At 42.5% G+C, this 25,967-nt stretch overlaps 1 protein-coding gene across 2 annotated transcripts; it reads left to right on the top strand.

The window, feature by feature from the left end:
• The first annotated feature begins 1,521 nt into the window (after positions 1 to 1,521).
• far1 (fatty acyl CoA reductase 1) lies at positions 1,522 to 25,572 on the top strand. Of its 2 annotated transcripts, none has more exons than XM_063909669.1 (13): positions 1,522 to 1,642; positions 6,547 to 6,662; positions 8,044 to 8,160; positions 9,652 to 9,827; positions 11,134 to 11,313; positions 13,439 to 13,616; positions 15,547 to 15,591; positions 16,706 to 16,833; positions 16,929 to 16,996; positions 18,847 to 19,018; positions 20,790 to 20,919; positions 22,599 to 22,726; positions 23,556 to 25,572. In XM_063909669.1, the coding sequence occupies exons 2-13, from the start codon at positions 6,591 to 6,593 to the stop codon at positions 23,713 to 23,715; spliced, it is 1,554 nt and encodes a 517-aa protein (XP_063765739.1). In that variant the 5' UTR covers positions 1,522 to 1,642; positions 6,547 to 6,590; the 3' UTR covers positions 23,716 to 25,572. The 2 variants fall into 2 exon arrangements, with proteins under 2 accessions (XP_063765739.1, XP_063765730.1); XM_063909660.1 differs by lacking the exon at positions 18,847 to 19,018 and adding an exon at positions 18,155 to 18,326.
• Positions 25,573 to 25,967: the final 395 nt, after the last annotated feature.

Raw genomic sequence — 25,967 nt, 5'->3', positions numbered from 1 at the left:
CAGTAGTCAAGCTTAGTTGTGATAAAACAATGTATCACCCTCTCAAATCATTAAAAGAAAGGAAAGGCTTGACCTTTGATAACATTTGCAGCTGAAAAAAGCTGGATTTTACTACAGAATTAATCTGTTTATCCAATTTAAAATCGCGATCAATCTGTACCCCAAGACTTGTAACAGTGGGTTTCAGTAGGTCCAAATACTATCACCTCTGTCTTATTTTCATTCAAATTTAAAAGGTTCAAGGCCATCCAGGCTCTGATGTCCTGCACACAATCAGACAGTCGTTGAATATAATCGAAGTCATTCGTTTTCAGGGGCAGGTAGATTTGGGAATCATCTGCATAAAAATGAAATGCGACGCCATATTTTTTTATTATGGCGCCCAGGGGTCCAAGGTCCATCATCCGGGCCAGAGTTGCTTTCAGAGAGGCTCTGCATCACAGTCCAGTATTAACCTGAGACCAGATTGTTGGATGGACTTCTTGTAGTCATAAACATTCCTCAGAGGGTTGGCAGTGGGGGCTCCTGAGAACATGTTCAGCTCTGGGGCCACCCATTGGCCTCTCTATGTCTGCCCATGCTCAAGGCACTGATATCACAAAATGAATGGAGAGGGGGATATAAACAGTTTATTATCACACAAATGATTGATTAATCTAACTTCAGTGTTAGTTTATGTGGGCCAATCTTCTTTTATTCGTCTTTTTTTAAACCTTTAAAACTAAAACACTTTTTTGATCCTGATTATCTTGGTCTCTTCTTTTGTAAAGTCATGTAATCAACTGTATCAAAGTCAAATGTAAAGTCTTACATAATACACTTCAGTAAAAAACAATTCATTGATATTTATTTTGTTCTATTTAATTTATTTGCATTGCTTAAGGTGTTGAGGTAATCCGAAAGTAAAGGAAAGTAATCGGATTACATTACTTTATACTGTGATATAAGATTAGTTTACTGATACATTTTTTTTGTTAACTACTAATTGTAACTGAAAACTTGTTTAAAGTAACCTTCCCTACCCTGATAGTAGCAATGCCTTGAATGGATTAACTAATTCTGAATAAGACTTGGTTGTCTATGGTTGTGGGAATTTTTTTAGCTCACTAACCTTGGCAATTAGTGAGCTAACCCTTAATGATCACTCGATTCCAGTTCATGTTTATTCACACCCCTGACAGGCCCTCAACAACAGCCTGCCTGAGTCCTAGTTTACCTGAATCATTTGTGAAATAAGTAAGGAAAGCCCATTTCCGCAACTTAAAATAAAAAATGAATCCCATAACTCATAATTATAATAATAATCTCTTTATTATGAGTTACCATCTCGTAATTATGGCTTGCTATCTGATTATTTGGATTTAAATTCATTTTAAAATGTCTCATTGATTTGAGATAGTAAGACATAATTATGACTTACAGGGTCATATTTTTGCGGAAATTGGCTTCCATAGAAATACGGAGGAGTGGGGCCTCTTTTTTACCCTATCTGTGCCGGGGGCCGCCGTCTCGCTGACGTCACGTCGGTAGGCTGATGGTTCCGCCCCGGCTCTCTTCCTGCTCAGCTCCTCTGTCTCTGCTCACGCCGCTCCGCCGCACAGCAACTCACAACTTCCAGAACCGGGACACATCGACATTTCGGGTACGTACCCCCCCTCAATCAATGTGCACTATCTGCAGTCACTGAGTAGCCACCCCGGTCTGCTAAAGCTAACTGCCGCGAGGCTCCAGCGTGTGACGGGGTGTAGGAAGAGATGCAGAGGAGGGAGGGAGGGGTGTTGGTCGCAGATATACGCAGATAGAGGGAGAAAGTTACACTTTGTGGATAATACCGTTTACTCACCTATTACTGTCACTAATAGAGTCAGTCGTGACCCCCCAGCCAACATGGGGTTCATGTGTTAAACAACTATCTTAATTTGCAATGGTTCTCCTTTTTCCAGCCTGTCGTTTCCTCTGTAGTTAGTTTGAGCTGTAAATGAAGGGTGTCTGACTGCTGGCAGAATAGGAAGCATTATGTTCCTTGCATTATGTTGGGGGGGGGGGGGCGGTAATGGTAAATGGTGCCATCATCAGGGTTAGGGTGCTAAGTTAATAGTTGAATGTGAATAGATATTGTTCTTCTATTCAACATGCTACATTGTACAGTCTCAGAGATTTAAGCTGTGTGTTCCTGCTTACAGATAACTGTTACACCCTCGGGGTTATTTTATTTACTGTCAGATCCACACCCAACAGACAGTAGAGTCTCTGCTCTTGGGTTTCACTGCTCAGTCTCTAGTCTTTGCTACTGTTGGTGTCTCATGACTTTCCTCTTGTACTGTTTAACTTGTGTGCGTGATTTGACCTGGAAAACAAGCCCATACAAGCCACCAGAGATGGTGCATTGTGACATCACTATAGGCATTTCTTTCTGGAGTTGTGGGGCATACACCCATCGCCATGGTCTCACATTGTTGCCTTTGAGTTATCTCTGCTGGATACATCTTTGTACGTAATAGATGGATAGTTAATAAAATAGATTGAATCTTGAATCTGAATATTTAGTTTTGATGTGGAGATTTGAGGAAATGTCTCTGTGACAAAGGTTTGAAATATCACATTGCATCCCTTTGCTTGTCGGTGGGTATTCTCGCTCAGCGGGGATAGATTGCTCCTGTGAGACTCTTCCTGCTGGGCATTTAACCTCAGCCACAGGTGCTCAATTTAAGCATTTTAATCTGTCTGATCGGTTATTTAAAGTGAATATGTTGCATCAGGGATCAAGTGCTGCCTGCCTGAGAGCTGCAGGAGCTCTTACCCAGACACCTGATGGAGGATGCACTGGAAGAAGGCCAAGGCAGGTCCCTGCTCCGGCTTAAGATTCCAGATCCTACAGTTTGATATCTTGGAGACTAAACACGAATTTCCCTTTCAGTCCTTACTGATAAGCTTTAATGTAATCTGCAGGGCAGGACACCAGTTTGTTTTTCAGGATTTATGATGATTAAGTGATTTATGTTATTTAAGATTAATTACAAAATTAAAGGTAAATCCAAAAGTTTCCTCTAAACATTGTGTTTGTTTTCTCGAATATGTGACATTACCTTAACAACGGGCACTAATTCTTGATCCATTCAAATGTTCCTGTGTCCTATTTCCTATGTTTTTGTCCGAGAACATGTACAGTATACATTTCTTACCAAAACACGTTGTCTACCTTTTGCTGTGAGTCAAGTGCTCATTCCTACAGCCAGACAAACAGAAGTGGAAATAATCCTGATCCGTTTAATTTGGGTTGCTCTCATCCTGTCTGAGGTATTGTTTGCATCTTTGTAAAACCCAGTAATTGAGTAGCACATGGTAGGGGACTGTGGTCACATGTTTGTACTGACCGTGTGTCAACATCAGGTTGTGCAGGACAGCACACACACACACACACACACACACACACACACACACACACACACACACACACACACACACACACACACACACACACACACACACACACACTAGGGGCTGTCACTTTTTGAAAAAATCACAATCGGTTTTTTAGGCTTTAGGCATACAGGTCAGCATTTCTGATTATTTATTGTGTGAAGTTCGTGTATAACAAACAGGAGCATTCTCGAAAAACAATAAGCAGTATGGACTGCCATAACATCAATGACGAAAAACATTACTGCAGGCTTCTGGCTGTGTTTACCATTATAAATATGAGGGGGGGGGGGGGAGCCCTTGGCTCAGATGTGCTGCTGCAGACTGCTCCTCTGCAGCGCTGGCCCAGTCTGTGCAGGTGTCCACAGCCAGCAGCACTGGAGAGCCCAATGGGGAAGTCACAACAGCAGAAATGAAGTCAGCTCTCCTGAAGTTCCACCATTCATCAGCGACTTCTGACACATTCAGACATTCCAGTGGGGTCCTTTCTGCCGTATTTTCTGTCTTAGAACAACATTTAAAATCTCTTCAGCCTGCAGTCTACTTAACCACAGAGCTTATTTCAGGCTTCTAACCAAAAACATGTTCGACACAAGGGAGAAAATGCTCACTCATCTCTGGGTTTAGGACAGGTTTTGCAATGGAGTCACGCTAAGCATTAAGGATCACTCAATCTACAAATACTATTGTTTATATAGTGTGCTCTCGACTTGCTAGCTAAGCTTGAATGAAATATATCACTTTATGTGATGTATCCTATGTAAAAACATTCTAAATATTAAAAGCAGGATTTTGAGAATGGAAGGCTAAATGTCTTCTTTGTATCACAGATGGGAAACAGTTTTGAGTGTAATCATGTGAATCGGTTGTCATGTAGCCTGTTGGCTCATTGATACACAATTTGTCATTCAAATTGAACATACACATATAAAGTTAGATTATATTCAGAAAAGGTCATGTTTATTATTTATCATACGGTGCTGGGGAAGCTACATCATACTGGAAGAAGTCTAACCACCTGTCGTTAGGAATATAAAATGAGCAAATGAAAGAGCAGCAACATTGCCTTTTGTATTTCAAAAAGTGCCCCCCTGTTCTGATCATTATTCCCAGACGCTGTCCCCTCAGGAGAAGCCTACATGTTTTCAGTAATTAGGGATCCAGACATCAACCAATTGAACACATTAAAAGTTAAAACCGAGTTGCATGAATAAATATCTCCTGAACACTGACTATCAACCTGGAGCCTGCGCTGAGAAGCTTTGCAGTCCATCAGTGAGAGCTGAAGAACTGGTTTCACTGAGAGGTGCTTGAGCTGCCACTGCCCGGGCAAAGAATAACAAAAGATTATCCATTTAACTTCAGGTAGTGTGAAGTATGCTGCTCTGCTATGATTTCAAAATAACTGCCAGACATTTTCTTAGCTTTTCATCCAGCCTATCTTTGTTTTATTCACTAACCTACATAATCCCAGATGGTAAATGTAGACGGTTGGTTTTAGAATGACTAAATGATTTGCAGTGAGTGTTAAAATCATGTCAGCTGTAAACCCACGCTGACACCAGTATTAGTGTCAAGAGTTTCCTGATCATTATTCCAAAGGCGTAATAAATGCTCCTGTTATTTTGACAATCTTTTTTTAGTAATGTTGTCATTTGGAAGATGATAGCCTTAGACATTAACAGTTTGAAGAGCCCGATTGAGCTGTGCTAGCATACTTGTTGTAGCTTTGAATAGAACTTCTTCATATTGTTTTGAGTTGGACTGCAGCCAGGTCACACGACAGCTGATAAGAGAAAGTCCTTTAGTCAATGATCAGATGAGTTATCTCCTGAACTGTTATCAGCTCAGAGTGTCGTTGCACTGATAAACCCTCATCAGTGGACTGATAAGGCCCATACAGAGCTGCTGAGCAAACAGTCCACTACACATATTTACACTCATGGTTAGTGAATCGACAGAAACATCATTTTTACCTTTTTGTTTATAAAAGAAAATGGTCATTTTAGATTAGATTCATCTGTATTGTCATTAAGTGCTAGGACATCGAAATGCAGTTAGCATCCAACCAGAAGGGAACAATGAGTGCAGAGGGATGTTTAGAATAATATAAATATATAAATCTGACAGTATTTACATTACGAACAGTGTACGCAGTATTTTGTTTATTGATTTTTTAAAATTGATTTTTAAGAGGGTAACACACTCAAGAAGGAGCATGATACCAATATGTACCCCCTTTTTTCAATCATCTCAAACACAGTACAACTTCTCCACACATACAATAAAATAAATACATTGTATAAAGAAAATTATAAAGACAGCACAACAGTAGAAGGATTATAAAGATGTGTACACCAAGGTTGACAAGACACGTTAATTACAGAAAGGCATGTTAGACATTGTGAACCATATGGAAATATGCCTTGAAATCTCTGTCCATGCTCGTCCATAGAGACCACTTCGGAGGGCTTGGGCCCCCTCATCTCCAAGATAGTCTAGAAAAGGGTTAGTATAGGCAGTATTGACAGCAGTGTAGAACATGAATACACTGTGGATCAGGTATAAATAAGATAGTATAATACACAATACAGAATAAATATATTATAGACCCAAAAACAGTTCCCATATTTGGATGACAACATTTCTGAATCCTGATAGCTTTTTCTGAAAACCCTTCATGAAATTAACAAGGAAGATTGTAATTTGTTACTTTAAGACACCCCCAATTTAAAGTAAATACAAACAAAACCTCACTTCAGAATGCTGGAGGAAATGTAGTGAGATTTAATGTATACCTCAGTATAAATATTATATCCATTCTTTTATTATTATTATTATTATTATTATTATTACTATTAAACTAATTTTGGATTTGTCGACTGCTATGTAGTTAATTCATGTACATAGATGTGTTTATTTTGTTATGTATGCTTTGTCAATAATTTCTTAAAATGCAAAAAAAATACAACCATTATCAAATCATTTTGTGTTCTATGCCCTCACTGAACCTCCTTCTATCCTAACATCCTCTCCCATTGTCAATGTCTATGAAGGTCCTGTTAGATCCCCCTTCTCTGTCTCCACGTCTCACACTGCGTCCTCTCTCTGTTTCCCACCCTGCAGGCGCTGTGGTGTTGAAGAGCTCACTGTACAGACCGACAGGCATCATGGTGAACATCCCAGAATACTTTGCAGGGAAGACGGTGCTGATCAGTGGAGCAACAGGCTTCATGGGCAAGGTAGAGTAGTAGCCAATCAGACGCGACCAAAGCCAACAACATGACTGTGTTTTGGGGATGATGATGTGATGGCATGTACACTTATCATCAGGTATCCAAATACCTTTTAGTTGATAGGCGTTACAGTCGCAAGGAATTCAGATGACTGTCCTTTCACTGCCTCGCTCAGACACCAAACACAGCAGCCATTGTTTGATTTAGATGAGGTATAGTCAGGCTGTCCTTCAGGAAGAAGAGTATGCTGGGCAGTTTGTCCTGGAGTGTTTCAATGTCTTGAAAAATGGGAAAATTCAGGTTAAATATTCAGTGTGACCTTTACTGAAGAACTGAGGGTACTAAGTCATTGTGAAATCAGGCTTAGAGGAAATTCATTTCATCAACATTATGAGCGGAGAGATTTATTAGGTCAAATGTTCCTTACTCTGATTGGAGTTGTAATGGAAGACCGATGCCTCACATAGGTTTACTTGTTTCCACTTCTCCAAAAAACATTCTTCTTATGTCTTAAATATTCATAATTTTCACAGGGTAACCCAAACAAGGAGCATGATACCAATATGTACTCCATTTTTTCCACTTATCCCAAACACAGAACACACTCTACACACATACAGTAAAATAATAAAAAGTAAAAATAAATAGATTAGGTCAAAGGAAAAAAAGAATAATACAAATTAAGTAAATAAATATATCAAGAAAATTACAAAGACAGCACAACAGTAGAAGGAATATACAGATGTATGAAAACACAACAGTTACATAAAGGCTTGTTATACATTGTAAGCTATATGGAAATATGCCTTGATATCTCCATCCATGCTCGTCCATATAAACCATTTCGGAAGGTTTTGGCCCCCTTACCTCCAATATAGTCCAGAAAAGGGTTCCATATGGGAAAAAAGTTAAAGGGTTTGTCCTTGAGCCAGAAGCTTATAGCCTAAAGGAATAAGTTCCATAACACTATGGGGACCGAGTCTGAGATCCATTGAAGGAGAATACATCTCCTCTGACTAAAAAGAAGCAGCTTGAGTGAGGGGTGGGGGGGTTGGGCTGCTGTATTCTGTTCTTTTGTCTTAATACTGTGAGCCATGTTCATCTCTGCACAGCCCTCCACTTTGAAACATAACACACTGCAGTTTGTCATATATTGATTGTACTGTAAGTTTTTTATTTTTAATCAATTTTGTATATTTAAATTGGGTGTAAATACTTGTGTTTTATTTTTGTCATGTTTGCATCATCATACACTAAAGCAGATCCCTTGTGTGTAAAAGTACTTGGCAGCAAACCTGATAGTGGTTGTGGAGGAGGCGCTCCTTGTGTGCTGGCAGCTCCAGCAAGGTCCGGAGAGGAGGCGCTCATGTTCTCCCTCTCTGTTCAGGTGCTGCTGGAGAAGCTGCTGCGCTCCTGCCCAGAAGTCAAAAGTGTGTATGTGTTGGTCCGGTCCAAAGCCGGTCAGAGCCCCCAGGCTCGCATCGCTGACATGATCAACTGCAAGGTGAGTGGTGAGAAGGGGGGGGGCATGATATGATAGGTGTTAGGAGAAGCCTGCTCCTACATAGGTTAGTCTGAGCTCCTTTAAAAACAAGCTGGCTGCAACACTGTTCAGATGCCACTTCAAATGTACAACCCCCCCCCCCAGCAGATGTGTTTGTGGGCCTGTGGAACCACACTGACCATCAGTGCTGTACAGGTACTTCCATTCAATCAGTGTTCCTGTGTATGAAGCATTTGCTTAAAGGTCTCCTATTATGCCGTATATGAACAATATATTGTAGAGCCATATCTATTCAAAACATACCTGAAGTGTTTTGCCCAAAATACCAAACAGATCCCCCATTGTAGCATGCCTCATCCCCCTCTATCTCAGCCCTGTTCCTGAAGTGCTGATTCTGTGACTGTAGCTTTAAATGAAGTAGCTGCTGCTGGCCACGCCCCTTTGTAGCTGCTGCTGGCCACGCCCCTTTGTAGCTGCTGCTGGCCACGCCCCTTTGCAGCTGCTGCTGGCCACGCCCCTTTGGAGCTGTGTGGTTCTGTTTCTCTTCATCTGCTCGGTAAACTGGCACTCTTTCTTTAACGGTGATGCTCGCTGTGTTTTCTTGATCTTGATTGAGCACTTCACTGTCCCGCTTAACTGTAGGAATTCTGCTTTCTGCGATTTCTTTTATGTGATTTGGTTAATAAATGTTTTAAATGTTGAAACAGTAACCGTATGTTCTAATTATTCCGTTGTTTTGCATGGGTACATTAATTGTTTTTATTTTATGAAAAAAAAAAATCACCACTCTGATTTTGTAGCTGCCACCTCACTCATTTATCCTGGCGCCAGGCCTGTGTTGCTGTTAGAGCTGTAAATCTTATTTAGTGTTAAATTATTGTAGTCGGATTAAGGTTTATTTATTATGTGAATTTGTGTTTTGTATTTATTTATTTAGTTAATATATTTAAGTTTTCTTTCAACTGTTTATAGTTAATATGTTGTTCAAGTTCAAATAAAACATTTTTAAAAAAGAAAGGAAAACTGTTTTATAATGTCGTCGACCGGAGTTAGAAAAAAAAAAAGTATCGGTCCACGCACCGTTTAAGAACTGGTACCGTTTGATACCCACACCCTAATTATGTGTGACACAGACAATTTAGCCCTACTGAAAAACATCAACCACAACGGAGGCAATTCAACTTGATGTTGATTCAACATCAATGTTGAACTATATATGAGGAAAAATCATGCGTACCATATGTTGGTTTATTCACATTGGTTGCAGAGTGCTGTAGGTTTGCTAATTATCGGTTTCTAGATGATAGGAGGACTGTATTTAAAGAGCTGAGATCAGTTAAGCTAGCAGTCAAGCAACAGCCAGCAGCCATCCAACATGAGACAACAGTTGGCAAACAAATGGAACTCTGAAACGAATACCACATTATTCTTTACAATTTATTACTGCACAGTTGTAAGAAGTGTTTTTGATTCGATCATTTTCTCGTCCAGTTGTTCGAAAGGCTGCAGGGCGAGCAGCCCGGCTTTGCAGAGAAGATCACAGCAGTGAGCAGCGACCTGATCCGGCCCGAGTTGGACCTGAGCAAGGAGGATCAGAGCATCCTGGCCGACAACATCAACGTTGTGTTCCACTGTGCCGCCACCATCCGCTTCAACGAGCCCCTCAAGTGAGCCTGCTTTGTGTTGCTCCACTTCCTCTATCTCTCTGATACATTTCTTGGGATAAGGACATCTTTTCCCCGGCTAATTCTCTCTGAGCGTTAAGCAGGCCTTTATCAATCCGCTCTTTCTGCCAGTTTGGTACAGCTATGTGATGTATCCTATGTAAAAACATGCTAAATATTAAAAGCAGCATTGGGAATGGAAGGCTAAATGTCGTCTTTGTATCACAGGTGGGCAACTGTTTTGAGTGTAATCCTGTGAAACGGTTGTGTCATATAGCCTGCTAACTAACCGTCAGTAGGAATCTAGTTGACTTAACTAAAGTGCTGTGTCCTCAGTCAGCTGATCATGAGTGTTTGCTTGACTCGGCAGGGAGAAAACAACATGGTGTCCACAGATCTTTCTCTCTTCAGTTAGAAGTACACAGAAATAGAAAGTTAACTCTAACTTATCTAACCCTAAAACCTTTGAGACCTGTAGGATTGAGTTTGTCATATTTGATGCCATCTGTGTGTCTTCTGTCAGTACTGAGAATGGTGTTTAAAGAAATCATTACAAATTTTGGCAAACAAGTGTGTTGGAAAAAAGAAAAATACAAAATGGTGCGGTAACTGTTATCTTATAAACACATTATCATTCAGATTTAATATTTGCAGCTATTTTAAACTTATTTTACAGTTTTATACCACCCCTCACAAGCCTTTACCAACACTTAAAGATACTTTTTCTACATTTTTAAAGATAATACCCTATTATTCTTTTCTGATTTTCCCTCTTCCGTCCATAGAGGGAAAGTATGCCCACCAGCACATCTGAAGCTCAGCAGTTTACATGATGCATCTTGTTTGTTTAAACTGTGCCTGCTTTTAGAGTGTGGTTTAAGGTGGGGTTATATGCTGGAACTATTTCCTCACCAACAGCAGTCCCTTTGTGCAGCGTCTGCGAACCGTGGGTTGGGGGGGGGGGGGGGGGCTGTAACTGCATGATGTTACCAAACCTGGCAACCTCCCTGCGACAAGACTGTGGGGCTCTGACTGTTGTTCAGGAAATGGATCCACAGTGTGACTTTTCATTGCTGTTTTAATACAGATGTGATGTGGTAGGTAGAACGCTTTGGAGCTTCCGGGAGGGGTCTCACTTGCTGATCAGATCTGGGCTAGCTATTGTTTCCAATCTTCATGCTAAACTAGGCTAACCACATCATAGCTAGAGAAATGAGAAAGGACAACTCCAAAATGTTTGTCTTGAACCCCCCCAGGCGTACTGTTGGGTCGGTGAACTAAAATCGTAACTCTCTCTCTCCCTTTCCAGAGATGCGATGCAGCTGAACGTGCTGGCTACTCAGAAGATGCTGGCCCTGGCCCACAGGATGAAGCATCTGGAGGTCTTCCTTCACGTCTCCACCGCCTACGCCAACTGTGACCGAGAGCTCATTGAGGAAGTCGTATACACCCCCCCCGTAGACTACCGCAGACTCATCGATTCTCTGGAGTAAGTTTCCCTGCTCAGCTGTGGTGGTGCCGGTAGTGTTCGTGCTCTACGGTGTCATCAGTCATCATAGATTGGGTTTATGGGGCGAGTTTCAAAAGGATTCTTCACTTCCTCAGATTATGGATGCATAAAGAGCCAGTGAGAATGTATCCTGAAGATTAATGTCGGGGATACACTGATCATGCCAGCTTAGCAGGGCCGGGGAGGAAAGGCTGCTTCAGAAGCACTCATGTTGTCCAGGCTGCCAGTCTGAGCTGCTGCTGTAGATTAGTGAAGCATCAGCCTGCAGAGTGAGGGGAGATTAGTGCCATGCTTCTGAGGGATGTATGTGTAGAGAAGTCTGAGGCAAACATGCTAGGTTCTGCTGTGGAATTAATGAAACAAAGTTGACATTTAGCAGTGAGATGTGTTCCTGTCTGATGCAGAGCGGCCTGGTTTGACACGGACTGGAATGTTGAATGAGGCCTTTCTTTGCATAGAGTGGAGAAGGTTTGATCCAGATTTATGCAGGTTTCATTTTGCTTTGCCTGTCTATGATTTTTGAACCAAAAATAACTCTTTAATTTTTTGCAAGTTTAATGTTTTGATTAGTAATCCAAAGCTTTATAACTTGTCAGCAGTTTGAGCAAACCGGTTTGTTCCTCTTAAACTAAAGAAACAGCGCTCAACAACAATATCAAGTTTTTCCTTGTGAGTTTACTTGCGTTGGTAAAACGGATGCATAAAGTCTGAAAAGATGGGGATAGTGTCACCTTTTTTCTTTACGCATTGCTTATTGTTTTCTGTATGTTTTATCGCGATATTCTCATCCACCATCTTTGTTGGTGAGTATAGAGTGTAGGAGTCACGTTTCTGAATCGGACACTCCGATTGGATGCCTTCACAGCCAATCGGGGTGTCTGATTCAGAGGGTTGGGTGTATCCACTACCAACAGCTACATTCTCCACAGGGAAATGTGTGTTGTGAGACACAATACTCCCATGAATACCCATTGTGGTTCAAAGCATGCCAGGTGTCCCTGTGTGTGACTGTGGACCGGAACTGCCATGATATACATCATGTTAAGACGTACATTTTAAAAAGGCCCATTGACACTGTTCATGAGAATGGTCTTAACTCATGTACAGAAGAAGTTAGAAGCTTCTAATTAGTTCTGGCACAATCCCAACAAATGTGGGCAACTTTGTGTGTTGAATGTTTTTGGTTAGCAGTTCTATTTTAATGAAAGAAGTAAAAAATTCAAGGTGCGTTTTTAGATACTTTGTTTTATGGGCAAATATCCCCTGTTATAGTGTCATATAACATTACCTGAGGTTCTGCTGATTTCTGTGTGTACCTCATCCCTTGTTGATGAAGTTAAAGAAACTCTTATGAAATTGGCACACACTGTGTTTGCTCTGTTACCTGTTCAATAACATGTCACTTTTAGACATTTTGATCCAACGGTCAGTGATTGAGTGATTACAGGAGAGCTGAGGTCACATATACACACAAAAGAGAGTTTCTGAAGTAAGTAGAAAGGAGAAATGACAAAATACCAAGCCTGGCCAAAACACACAATGGATAATACAACATGGGTGTGGACTTAGGGGTGTGTAGTATGGTGTGTGTTTGTTCCTGGGAGAATATGTAAGCTCTTTCAGAAACTTCAATGATTTCTCATGAGAGACGTTAGCACCATCATGCTCCTCTATATGTTTCTACCATGTGTTCCTCGCTGTGTCTGCAGGGCCAGCACTTAAACCTTTAATGACTACATCTTTCAGCGGCATCGGTCCACCACTTTGCTGTAGATTAAAGTTTTTTTAAAACTGCTGAATGGATTGCCATGCACGTTTGCAACAGCCTTAATAATCCCCTGAGTTATCACGTTGACATTTTTGGACACACTTTGTACTAATGTCCATGGTTCCACGGTAATGCGTCCTACAGACTTGTCCTCCAGTGCCACCATGACTCTGACATTTCAGGATTTGAGTTGAATTTCTCCAACTATTGTATATCACTTTGTCATATTATATTATTTCATTATTATTATTGCATTTATTTCCCGTGTATTGCTCCTTATTAAAACTGTCTCTGGTTTAATGAATAACTTTCTTTATCTCTCTGTGTTTGGTCCAGCTGGATGGATGATGAGCTGGTGTCTGCTCTGACTCCCAAGCTCATCGGGGAGCGTCCCAACACCTACACCTTCACCAAAGCCTTGGCTGAGTACATGGTGCAGCAGGAGGCCGGAGACCTGAACGTCGCCATCGTCAGACCCTCCATCGTGGGAGCCAGCTGGAAGGAGCCCTTCCCTGTGAGTCCCTCAGCCTGTTGGTGTTGCTTTGTCCTGGGAGAGTCAGGGAGGGGGAGGAATCGTCCAATGGGAGTCGTCCACTCCACCTCAGATGAACTTTAGGTTCTGATATTAAAATGTACTAAAAAAGGGTAAACCGTAATACCTACACCAACTGTGGGGCTCTTGTCATATTATGTGTTTTCAAAATCTCCTGAATAATGCAGTAGGATTGTGTTCATTCATTTTAAAGTTTTTGGTAGGTAAGCTTTTAAAAGAAAAAAAAAGGGTCATGTTGACAGAGCTCTGCTTCACAGGAGTTATAGGTCGTTTGAAACAAGGCTTTCTCCACTTTACAGTAGGGAAGAAAATACAATTAGCTTAGCAGGTAGCACAAAAGAAGTCAGGTCTTTTTGTTTATATTGAACACACAACATAACATTTGAATAGTCAGATTTTAAGGTCCATTTCCAGCTGTTTGTCTAGTCTTTAAGCTTTCCTTCTTTAATGCTGCAAACAAAGGAGTGAGGCGTGTGAGGAAGAACAGCTCTGCACACCCTTAGCTCCTGACCAACCACTGCAGAGGGCCTGTTGAGTTTCTGGTTTAGGAGAGTTTGAAAAATCAGGATCTTTAAGGGGACGTTTCTGTTTTCAGAAGGACTCCCTCTCATCAAAGTGTACATGTACAGCGCATCCGGAAACCCCTTCACTTTTTCCACATTTTGTTATGGTACAGTCTTATTCCAAAAAGGATTAAATTCCCTTTTTTTTCTCAAAATTCTACACACAATACCCCATAAGGACAAAGTGAAAAAAGTTGTTTCGAATTTTTTGCAAATGTATTAAAAATAACACTCTCAAATGTCACATATACCTAAGTATTCACACCCTTCACTCAATACTTTGTTAATGCACATTTGGCGGCCATTACAACCTCCAGTCTTCTTGAGTATGATGCTACAAGTTTGGCACACCTGTCTTTGGGCAGTTTCTCCCTTTCTTCTTCGGACTCCAATCCCAAGGATGATCAGTGGAAACAGGATGCACCTGAGCTCAATTTTCAGTGTCATGGCAAAGGGTGTGAATACTTAAGCACCTGTGATCTTTTATTTATCTATTTTTAATACCTTTGCAAAAATGTCTAAAAAGCTTTTTTCACTTTGTCATTATGGGGTATTGCGTGTAGAATGTTGAAAAAAAAAAAAGTCAATTTAATCCATTTTGGTAAGATGCAGAATAAGACAGCATTATAACTAAATGTGGAGAAAGTGACGGGGTATGAATACTTTCCGGATGCATTGTATACACAGCTCTGGAAAAAATTAAGAGACTGTCAGAAATTGTCAGTAGTTTAGAGAATACAATAAAATACAAAATAATTTAACTCAAAGACACAACTATAAATAATAAAACAAGAGAAAATGATAACGCTGAAGCGGTCCCTTAATGTTTTCTGCGGCTGTATGCACCCATCAAGATGCTGCTTGCACCGATACTAACCTCAGGCTACAGCATGCAGAACCTGCTTTTGCTTCCAATGCCTATATCATAGCTGTGTTATTCTGCAAACTGTAAAGAAATCAAGCAGTTCCTTGCAAACGAGTCAGTATAGCCAGCAAATGCTGCAAAATAGTTCAAATGTTTTTTTTGTTTTTTTTGGGGGGGGGGGGGGGGTGGCTTTTTACCTTTAGTCAGATAGGACAGTGGAGAGTGACAGGAAGGTGGGAGAGAGAGTCGGGGTGGGATCCGGAAAGGACCACGGGTCGGGAATCGAACCGGGGTCGCCGGTGTACGGTGCAGGTGCCCCAGCCAGTTGCTCCACGGCAGGGGCCAAAATGACTACATTTCTAAAAGTAATTTGGTAACTAAGAAAAAGTAAAAGTGTCTGCATGAATCCCTGTTGATGTTTCACTTCTAATGTGATGCTACCCACCTCTGACTGCTCTCTCAGGGCTGGATTGATAACTTCAATGGACCTAGTGGAATCTTCATTGCCGTAAGTACTGACAGAAACCCCCGTACCCTGGGTCATATCAATGTTTAGACAGATGAACTGATCAGTACAGCATGGTGGCTCAGCTCCACTAAAGACAGAAGGATAAACACACACATTAACACTGAGAGGAACCGCCTGGATGTGAAAACGTGCAGGGAGTTGTTTGACAAATGCAGCAGCACTACCTACCTTATTACATCCAAGGACATCTACTGCAGCATGAACTCCTATTAATGACAGACAAACCTGTTTTAAAGATGACAGTTCTCCTGTGGGTGTGGGCCTGTTTACTGCTGCTGTTTGCCAGAATCCTCCTGGAGACATGTACTCATGTCCTGTGGCAAAAACAGGGGGACCAGAAAATATTGTGGGTGTGGTGTGTAAACATGAACTGTGGAGCTAGAGCGCTAACAAAATCAGTTCACAAAGTCATCTGAGGTGGAAAGTAACTGGGTACTCAAGTACTGTACTTAAGTACAATTTTGAGATATTTGTACTTTACTTGAGTATTTCCATGTCATGACATTTTGTACTTCTTCTCCACTACAATTCAGAGGTAAATGGTGTACTTTTACTCCACTAAATCTATTTGTATTGGGAGTGGCAGTGGCTTAGTCTGTAAGGGCTTGGACTTGGGTCCAAAGGGTCACCGGTTCACCTCTCGATTGGACCAAAAAAATGGAGCGAGCTGATAGCTGGAGAGTAATGATCAATCATTATAAAACATATCAGAGATATTATTCTGAAATGGCAAACAATGACTACTTTTACTGTCGCTACTTTAAGAACATTTAGATGAGAGTACTTTCTACTTTCACTGGAGGAACATTTAGAATACTTTTACTGTGACAGAGTATTCCTACACTCTGGTACTTCTACTTTACTCAAGTACAAGATCTGAGTACTCCTCCCTCTCTGAAAGTCACTACCCTCTGACTGCAGCCATTCTTTTATCTGCCACTCACATTCTGTCAAAGAGCCATAAAGTGAATGAAATCTAAAGTGAGAGGGTGATCCTCCTCGCTCTAGAACTGGTTGGACATTGCAGAGCCCTGTGAACATGGTGCTAGATTTTCATGAGCAGTTCACAGTTTCTCTCTCTGGCCCTCTGCAGGCCGGTAAGGGGATCCTGCGTACCATGAGAGCATCCAACGATGCGGTGGCTGACCTGGTGCCGGTGGACGTGGTCATCAACGCTACGCTGGCTGCAGCCTGGTACTCTGGCTCTCAGACACTCAACAGGTCGGAGAGACACTCCTCACACACATCTTCTAAGGAAATGTTTATGTGCTTTTGAAAGTAAAATGAAACCCTGAACTACTGCCTCCATATCACAGGTCTAAAAACCTCATGGTGTACAACTGCACCACCGGAGGGATCAACCCGTTCCGCTGGGGAGAAGTTGGTATGATTCCTCTTTCTCTTTGCTAAACACAGGCTCTGTAAAGGCCTTACTGTCTAATGACATGGTCTAGTTGTAATATGATCCACTGTCTGGCACACCCAAACTAAGAGCTTCAGTTCAGCTGGCCCCTATGGACCCTTTAGAGCCGGGTCCTTATGAGGATCCTACACACCGAAGAAACACATTATTCCCAGACATCACAGTTCCTGCCCTTTAGTCATTCTACACACAGATGATTTGATATTTACACCTGAACAAAGTGTATTTATCTTTCAGTTTGAGGGTTTACTATAAACACAGTGAAGTCTGTCAGCCATACCTCTTCTTCAGCTGTGTCACAGCAAGGCTTTACCTCGCTTAGGAAAAGCATTAATGGATGCATCCTTCGGGGTGGGTACAGGAAGAGTTAAAGAGAGCTGATGTTGGATTCAGGACACATTTTGTCTGAAAAGTGCATAAATACTGCTGACACAGTCAAATTGATTCAAGGTTTAGCTGTTCTGTTCCTCTGCCAGCCTCCAGACTGCAGTAGTGCAGATCTGTTTCATACGATGTTAACTCAGGGTTTAGTCGACCACAAGCTCCATTTCAGTAGCTGTTCAGGTGATTACTATGAAATCACTCACCATGGGTAGAGTAGCTGACTAATCTTAAGACGATTGAAACTTAGACGTCTACATTTCAATGAGCACTGGACTCCAGCTGCTCCTGCGGGACAGATGTGATCAGTCCATGTCAGTGGAATTGTTTTTCCAAATATGAATTCCTTTGTGAACCTCAAGTACTATACGCAGCATCCGAGAAGTATTAGAGGAATTTAATAGTTACTTTAAGCTGAGTGAGTTACATCTAGTGGATTTGCCTTATATTGTATTGCTGTTTATTGAGTTTATGTCCTTTAGTACACCATGATGTTCTTGATAAACTAAATCGATAGATAGAATTACTTTATTGATCCCAATTTGGGACATTTTTTTTGTTGCAGCAACATAAAAACAAGGCAATGTACAAGCATTTATCTGCAGAAAATCAAGAGTCAAACACAAGTGTATTAGATGAGTTATGTAATGGTTGGGCCAGCAGTGCAGAAACTGTCAGGCAGATGAAACTGTGTGTAACTGCTGATTTGATGATGTGTTGAACTACTTGTGTTTTTAGAGTACCATGTAATATCCACATTCAAGAGGAACCCCCTTGAGCAGGCCTTCCGTCGGCCCAATGTTAATCTCACATCCAATCACCTTATCAATCAGTACTGGATCGCCGTGAGCCACAAGGCTCCGGCCTTCCTCTATGATCTGTACCTCAGGCTGATTGGACGAGAGCCCAGGTAACCTCGTCACCGCCGACCTGGACGTGCTGTTTTAACGCCCCTCACACACCCACACACCTCTGCTGCTTTAGTCTGTCACTTTCCTGTAGTGTTGTAGCCTAACTGCGGTGCTAACGTGTTACATGATGCTTGTGTGCAGTTGTGTTGGAGGAGTGCAGACCCCCGCTGCTCTCTGCTGGGGTCTGCACTCTTCAGAGCTTGCTATTTACTATGTTGGTGTCCTCAGTTGGGTTCCCAAACCGTCAGCCCTGAAGGCCTCTCAGTCCAGCTCATACTGGACTCTGGTGGATTTCAGTATGAAGATGCTTTTGGGAACCCAACCCATGTGGCCATTTTCTAAATAAAGTTAAGATCCAGATATTTGAATGTCTGGAGCCTTCAGATATCATTCTGTTGTTATGACAGCAGGGTCTCACACTGGGCCTGCAATGCTCTTCAGAAGAGGAGGAAACTCGCCTCATCTCGTCCTCTCTGTCCTCTCTGTCCTCCTTGTCCTGTCATATGTCTCTCTCTACAGAGTACTGTATAAACATGACCTTCAAGACCAATCCCTTAGAGCAGGCTTTCAGAAGGCCCAATGTCAATCTGCGCTCCAACCCCCTTACTAATCAGTGCTGGACCGCGCTCAGCCACACGCTGCCCGCCCTGCTGTATGACGGCTATCTCAGGCTGACAGGCCGCAAGCCCCGGTAAGGTTGCAACGGCACCCCCCACCCTGCACATTCCCACCTGCCAGTCAGCACCCACAGTCCCCCCCCCCACCCTGCCTTACTGTTTGTCTGATTTTTTTTTTTGACTGACTGGTTCTGTGGGATGGAGGGAAGGGAAGGGTCCGGGCAGCTGTGTCTCTAATCGACCTCATGGCATCAGCTGCACTTGTATGTGAAGACAGGTTGTCATGACAACACGATTTGGCTTCTATCAGAGCATGTTTTCAGCTGCGCTCTGTATTTTTGGGAATGCTTTTTTAATTTAAGGAAGACTTTTTGTAAACAAGCCATGCTGTGAACATGACATCCATTATTGCCACCCCCCACTTCTCACCCAATCATGGAAATCCTGAGGCATCATGGGACTTGAAAAAATGGTGTCCAGTCAGAGATGAATCATGTCCCACTGAACACACCTCCTATGCATGTGAAATGATCGATGTCCACATCTCTCTCTTCTCTACGGGCCTCAGGTGTTTCAGACGGTAGATGTGAGCTGCAGTTACCGCTTAATTAGCTGAGTCTCACTTCCTGTTTGGCTGTCTGAAATTCCTTTGGCTTAGTAGCTAGCTGTGATGTGATTGGGATTGTCAGCAGCTGTTCTGTCAGTGTGTCTGCCTCTGTGTGCTGATCGGCCGTGCATGTACTTCCCCGGAATGAAGACAGGAGGAATCTGAGTCTCAATCCACCTCAGTTACTGTTAATGTCCTTTCAGAATGACGGGCCTATTGGATCAGGGCCTTTTTGACTAATTTAAAAAGTTTCAACCATGCAATTAAAATTCTGGTAAAATGTAGAACTTTCAATGAATTACAAAAAACGTGCAGTTTGAGACCCAGAGACCCTCTAACCCTAATGCTGCTTTTTTATACTTCCGCCCTGAACACCACTGATGGTTTCTCGTTCTGAATAATTATCGCTAACATCTCAACTAACTAAACTAAAGGATGTTGACTGGATTCCCCTGTATGGACAGGAGGGCTTTCTCTGTCCCTCTGGCACCACATCCAATTTAAATCCATATTGAATCCATCTTACCTGAATGTGTTTTTTGGTCCCGAGTCCTCCTGACCTGCGGAGTGAATCCAATTAGTGTCCAGCTGATGCTCCACTCCCTGTCCTCAGGGCCGGAGTCTCATTTAGTGCTTGAAGTGCTGTCTCAGTGTCTGTCCCCCCTTTGACCATCTTGAAAATGTGTTAAAAGAATAATGATTTATTTTGAAAATGTTTGAACCTGTAAAACAATTTGTTTGCACTACTTTAATATTAATAAAGAATTAAAAGCGCTAAGTTGAGATCATTAAATGTCAAGAGGTGCACAAACACACAGCACGGTACAGCTCATATTACCTCCTGCGTATATTAAGAATGGAGTTAAAAATACGTTACTAGATGTTTGTAATTTGTTCATATCTTGTGAAAAAAAATTGCATATTTCAGGGTGTCAAATAATCAATTTCAGACTGAATTAGATCTTGTGCAGTATAAAAGCACTTTGCCATAAGGTGACTTTTGAATTATTCTACCTAATCCTCTGTCTCTGCTCTCTCCTCCAACACCATGGCCCCATCTGGCTCTTCATCCATTACTCCCTGCTCCCCCCACCTCTCTCCTCTGCTCCTCCTCCTGCACTGCTCATCTCCTTCTCTCTGGCTCACCTTTCTCCATTCCAATCTTCTTTGTCTCTTTCCTCCACATCATTTCTTCTTTCTTTTCTTTCTGTCTTGCTTTCACTGCCCGTTTATTTTAGGATGATGAAGACAATCACACGCCTCCACAAAGCCATGATGGTCCTGGAGTATTTCACCAGTCACTCCTGGGTGTGGAGCAACGACAACGTCGCCATGCTGATTGGCCAGATGAGCCAAGAGGATAAGAAGGTGGGAGGACACAGATGATGGGGTTGTGTTTATAAACCCTACTGCCCATGCCCGCCACACAGGGCTGTAAACACTGAGGACAGGGCAGATTCCCCCTCTCCCCCAGTGAGTTAATGTCTGACAGTAGGGTGGCTGCAATAGAGAGTCGTTCATCCAGGGCTGACGTCAGTGTGGTGAACAGAGAGATGACTGTCTGCTGAAATCTGCGTCTGGGGGTGTTGGTGAGGAGGAAGTGAAGCACTCTGTGTCACACATTAGAGTTATTGTTCCTGTGCTATGAGACACTCACTAATTATCTTGACGGAAGTATATTAAGTTCATATTAAAAAATACCCTTTAATAGTTTATTTCCACAATATTGTCGAATGAAAAAATATATATATATTTTGGGGTGCCTTTCTGGAAAGCAATTTGTTAGTCAGTCGAGTTTCGGCAGTCGAGTCCCAACCTTAAGGTCCCTGAGTGCTGACTGAAAGGCTGCCAATGTTACCTCCACTTCCCTGTTCCCTGATCCGAACACGCCTCACACCACGGTGCCGTCCTCCCCTCCTAGCTAATGATAATACTCCGCTGAGTGTGGGGGAGACCACTGGGGTTTAAAGTAGACCAATGCCATCTGCAGCTTCATCACCGAAATATGGAACTCTTTCCCTCGTTGCTGATGTCACCTTTAAAGTTGGTATGAGTTCAGTGGAATAGGACCAGGAGTGTTTCCAAATGTTGTCTTAACCACTGATATGTGGGAAGGTATCAGGCTAAACTCAGATTGTAAACATGATACATTTTATCTGCTAAACTCGGCAGGATGACGTTGTCATCATGGATGTATGATCAGAGCTGGATCCAGCGTTGGAGGCGGGGCCTCGTTCATTCCTACGAGAGCTGCTCATTGGCGCAGGAAGACAAAATGGCCTGAGATTCTCCAGAGCAAAATATCACAAATTACCCATCATTCCTGACTGTCAGAGCCTAGAGCAATCACAGTTGAGTTTCCCCTTAAGCCCCGCCCCCGACCTCCCGCTTCGGCCCAGAAAAAGGAATGGAGAGGGAAAATAGATCTGGATTCAGCTTTTAGAGCATTTTACAACTTTAAGGACCTAATGTTTTCAATAAGGGCTATAAAAGGGTTCGTACTGGGTAGTTTATTTGGTTTAAATAACATTATCCACCGATTTACAGACGTCTCTTTCCCAAAGTAAGTCAATGGGAAAAAGTCTTTCTGGGCCTGGTGACATCACGGACTGGAAGATGTAGTACCGCCATTTGGCCACTACGAATATTTTCCTCAGAGTCCGGAGCACTTCCTGGAAGCTTGGATGTCACAGACTGTCAGCATGCTAACATTAGCACTAACCTTAAATCAATGCTAATGCTGTGGCATCTCAGTAAATCTGTGTTTCATATTTAAAGAGGCCTTAATGTGCTTTTTGGGGTTTCTCTCTCCTGTAGTGTGTTCTATTGGTTTTAGTGCATGTAAATGGTCTGCAGAGGCCAAAATCTCTGTGTTCCCTCCAGAGGGAGTTTCTCTCGTTTTTATTTTGTACCCTGTCAAAAATGTCAAATATTTAGGGAACCAGCCAGTCATCAATCTCCAGATGGTGTCCTTCTTGTTGTAGTCTGCATCTTTGGTCAGTCACTGCAAAGTTTACATTTTAACAGAATGTGTTTGATTTTTGTAGGTTTTCAATTTTGATGTGCGTCAGCTGCACTGGGCGGAATACATGGAGAGTTACTGTATGGGCACCAAAAAATACGTCCTGAATGAAGAGCTGTCGGGCCTGCCTGCTGCACGCAAACACCTCAACAAGTAAGACGGACGGCAAGACATACTGTGGAGCGCTCCTCTAGGTCATCTCTGCTGGACCTGCACATCTTTTAGAGTGTCCTCTGCTTTGCGTCTTTCCATTCACAACTGATTCTGTCCAATAATTTTTCAGATGATCATTTGTAGTGGACAGTACAGAGACAGTAATCCTCTCAGCTTCACAAAGCTCTTGATTCAGCATGCAGACTATAAAGTAATTAAAACAAGGCAGGATTTACAAACTAAATATCTGTGTACATCAGGGGTGTCCAAACTTTTTTCACTGAGGGCCACATACAGAAAAACATACGAATGGCTGGGCCCCTCACTAAACGTTAGGTATATTGCCTTCTAGGTTAAGTCATAAGTTAGCAAAACCAATTAAATGTAGGTCAATTGATACTTCAAAAGGCTTTAGGAAAATGAACACCCTACATCACAGCTCTCCGTAGGGTTTCATATATTGAGTTTACTGCTCATCCCTTAAAACAGGAACCTCAGATTGCTGATAATAAGGAGACATATGAAGGGTCTATTTCAAGCTTGTTATTTAAATACATTTTTTGGATTTATTATACTTTGAGTGGACTTATTAACACATGAATACTACTGTGTGATATATCTTTACATTTATATTTAAGAAATACATACTATAAGAATTTGGTGCGGGCCAATTCAAAATGGACAACGGGCCGTGGTTTGGATCCCCCTGATGTAGATGGTACTGAACTTTAGATCTGATCGTGACACCTCCTCTCTTTACCATAACAAACCTCAAATGTGAGTCCTCCTTTTAGAAGTCCATGAACACCTCACTGTGTTTCCTCCCCAGGCTGAGGAACATCCGCTACACCTTTAACACCGTCCTCGTGGTGCTCATCTGGCGCGTCTTCATCGCCCGATCCCAGATGGCCAGGAACATCTGGTACTTTGTGGTGAGCCTCTGCTTCAAGTTCCTGTCCTACTTCAGAGCGTCCTCCACCATGAGATAATGATCCAGGAGACGGGGGGGTGGGGGGTGGGGCGAATTGATGAAGAAACACTGGCTGTGGAGGATGAAGGGTCCCTGAGCTCAAGGCCTCTCGCTGTCCCCGCTCTGCCTGGAGGATCAGATAGAAACAGAACTCCTGGAGTCCACAGCCATCTGTAGCATTTAATAACACAGAGCATGGATCTGTGTTACAGTGCTCAGACTAACAACCTTCGAACGAGGAGCCCACCCCCACCCCCCACGCATTCACACTCGCTCCACCTGGCCTGCCTGCCGCCTGAAACTAAGCTATGCATCGGATGACGCTCAGCTGCAGAACCACTCCGTTTGCTTTCAGTCCTTCCAGTCTTCCTCTTCTTCTTCCTCCCTATTTCTCTGTCACCTGAAAACATCTCCATTTCTTTTTTTTCTACCTTTGCATTCGTGATTGTTTTCTAGTCAGAATGTTTTTGTTGTTTTTAAAAAATAGGTTGCTGCCAGCTTCTGGGGGGGGTTTGCTTATTGAGTCTGAGGCAGCTATGGGAACTGACTGAGTGAAGGCTTGTTCAGGGAGAGGCACCGCCCCCCCCCTGTTCGTCAGTGGCTAGCCATAATCAGCAGAATTGTATACGGCGGCTTTCCCCTGTGCCTACACACTGATTGTACTTCCATCAGCAGACCCTGCTCATGCCCCTTTTCCACCAAACCACTTCCAGGACTAGAGCCTGATTAAGCTCTGGTTCTTCTGTTTCCACCGCAGCGAGGCCGGTTCTAATCACCGAAAACCGGTTCTTAGCTGGCACCACTCGGCTGCCCGGCAAGAACCCATACACCACACTTCGTTCGGAGGGGAGAGATTAAACGCTCAACGACGTAAACGGTGATGTCATGACGCAGCACCAGTCGGTCTCTGGGCGGTGGAAACACTACTGGGTTCGGAACCATAAAAGCCCTAGCTTGGAGCTAGAGCTGGAACTGGTTTGGTGGTAAAGGAGCGTAAGGAAGCTTCTTCTTCTACAGGTTTATTTTGCCTCCTTTCTGAAGTCATTCATCTTAAAGCTCTGTTATAGACTGTTATACAATACTTTTTTTTACACTAGCTCCAACAGTAGCTCATACTCTGTTGAAGTGTATTCCTCTGGTGTTTGTCATTTTTATGGGTCATTTTCTATATTAGTTCTGTGAATATGCAGGATTTGCTAATGCTATTTATAACCTGCTGTTAAACTCCGGGATCGCTCTGTTGCCTTCTTCATCCTGTCTTGTTGCATAAGATATTAGTTTTGTTTGTGTTCAGAGGAGGAGCACTGGTGTGTTTCTCTGGGTTTCCTACCATCGTTGCCATATTGAGTCTTATCACGCCCAAGGTTTCCATGTTTCCTGTCCTGGAGCAGAGGTGTTGGCCCGCAGGGTGTGACCATGTGCTCCTCTCCAGTTGTTTGCATGTCTCAAAGTGTCTTAGCCATAGCAGCTACACACGCCTACATGTGGTATCTCTCATCCTCGCAGCATGAGCCGTTTGACAGAGGATCATGTGACCTGGTGGAAGGATGCACCCTCTCTGAAAGATGTGTGAATCGTGCCTGAACCTTTTTTAATATTCTAACAATGTGAAATTAGATCTGTTTTGTAATTATTTTGTGTACAGCTCTATTTAGGTAGACTTCAAATGACAGATGTATTTTTATGCTGATGGCATGCGTGGATATTTTACTGACCAGAAGCTTATGGATCTGTAAATAATAATAGGTAAATATGTAAACATGAGTTCAGTATGTGTAGAGCTGAACTGTTAAAGGTTGCTTGTATCTGTGCTGTATGTTCCTGTACTCTGCTTGTCTCTGAATGTAACAGAATAACAGCCTGACTTGTTTGCAAACACTGACTCTCTTTGACTCCTGAACCACACACACACACTCTGAATGCTGGGCGTCTCTTTTTCAGAGTGATACATTTTCTCTGTTCCTCCATGTTCTTGTTGCTGTGAGTAGGTCAGTATCGTGATGCTGAACGGAGGCTATGCTGACTCCGGGTTGTTGGGGGAGGGGTCTCTGGGTGAAATGTTGCCAGATTGGTTCAGAGAATGACATCACCTTCAAGCTCCGCCCACTTCAAATCAGTGTGAAAACAACAGAATTCATAAGAAATAACAAACTAGACCATGTCAAACCATATGCCTCAACAAGATGATTGAGAAAATAGTGTTAGGGCTTATTAATCTTACCATTATATACATAATAAAACAAATGCTATACCTTTTAAAAGGTATATATT

This window comes from Eleginops maclovinus, chromosome 2 (assembly GCF_036324505.1).
Source record: "Eleginops maclovinus isolate JMC-PN-2008 ecotype Puerto Natales chromosome 2, JC_Emac_rtc_rv5, whole genome shotgun sequence".
NCBI lineage: Eukaryota > Metazoa > Chordata > Actinopteri > Perciformes > Eleginopidae > Eleginops > Eleginops maclovinus.
Note: the sequence above shows the minus strand (reverse complement) of the source record. Positions and strands in the feature narration are given on the sequence as shown.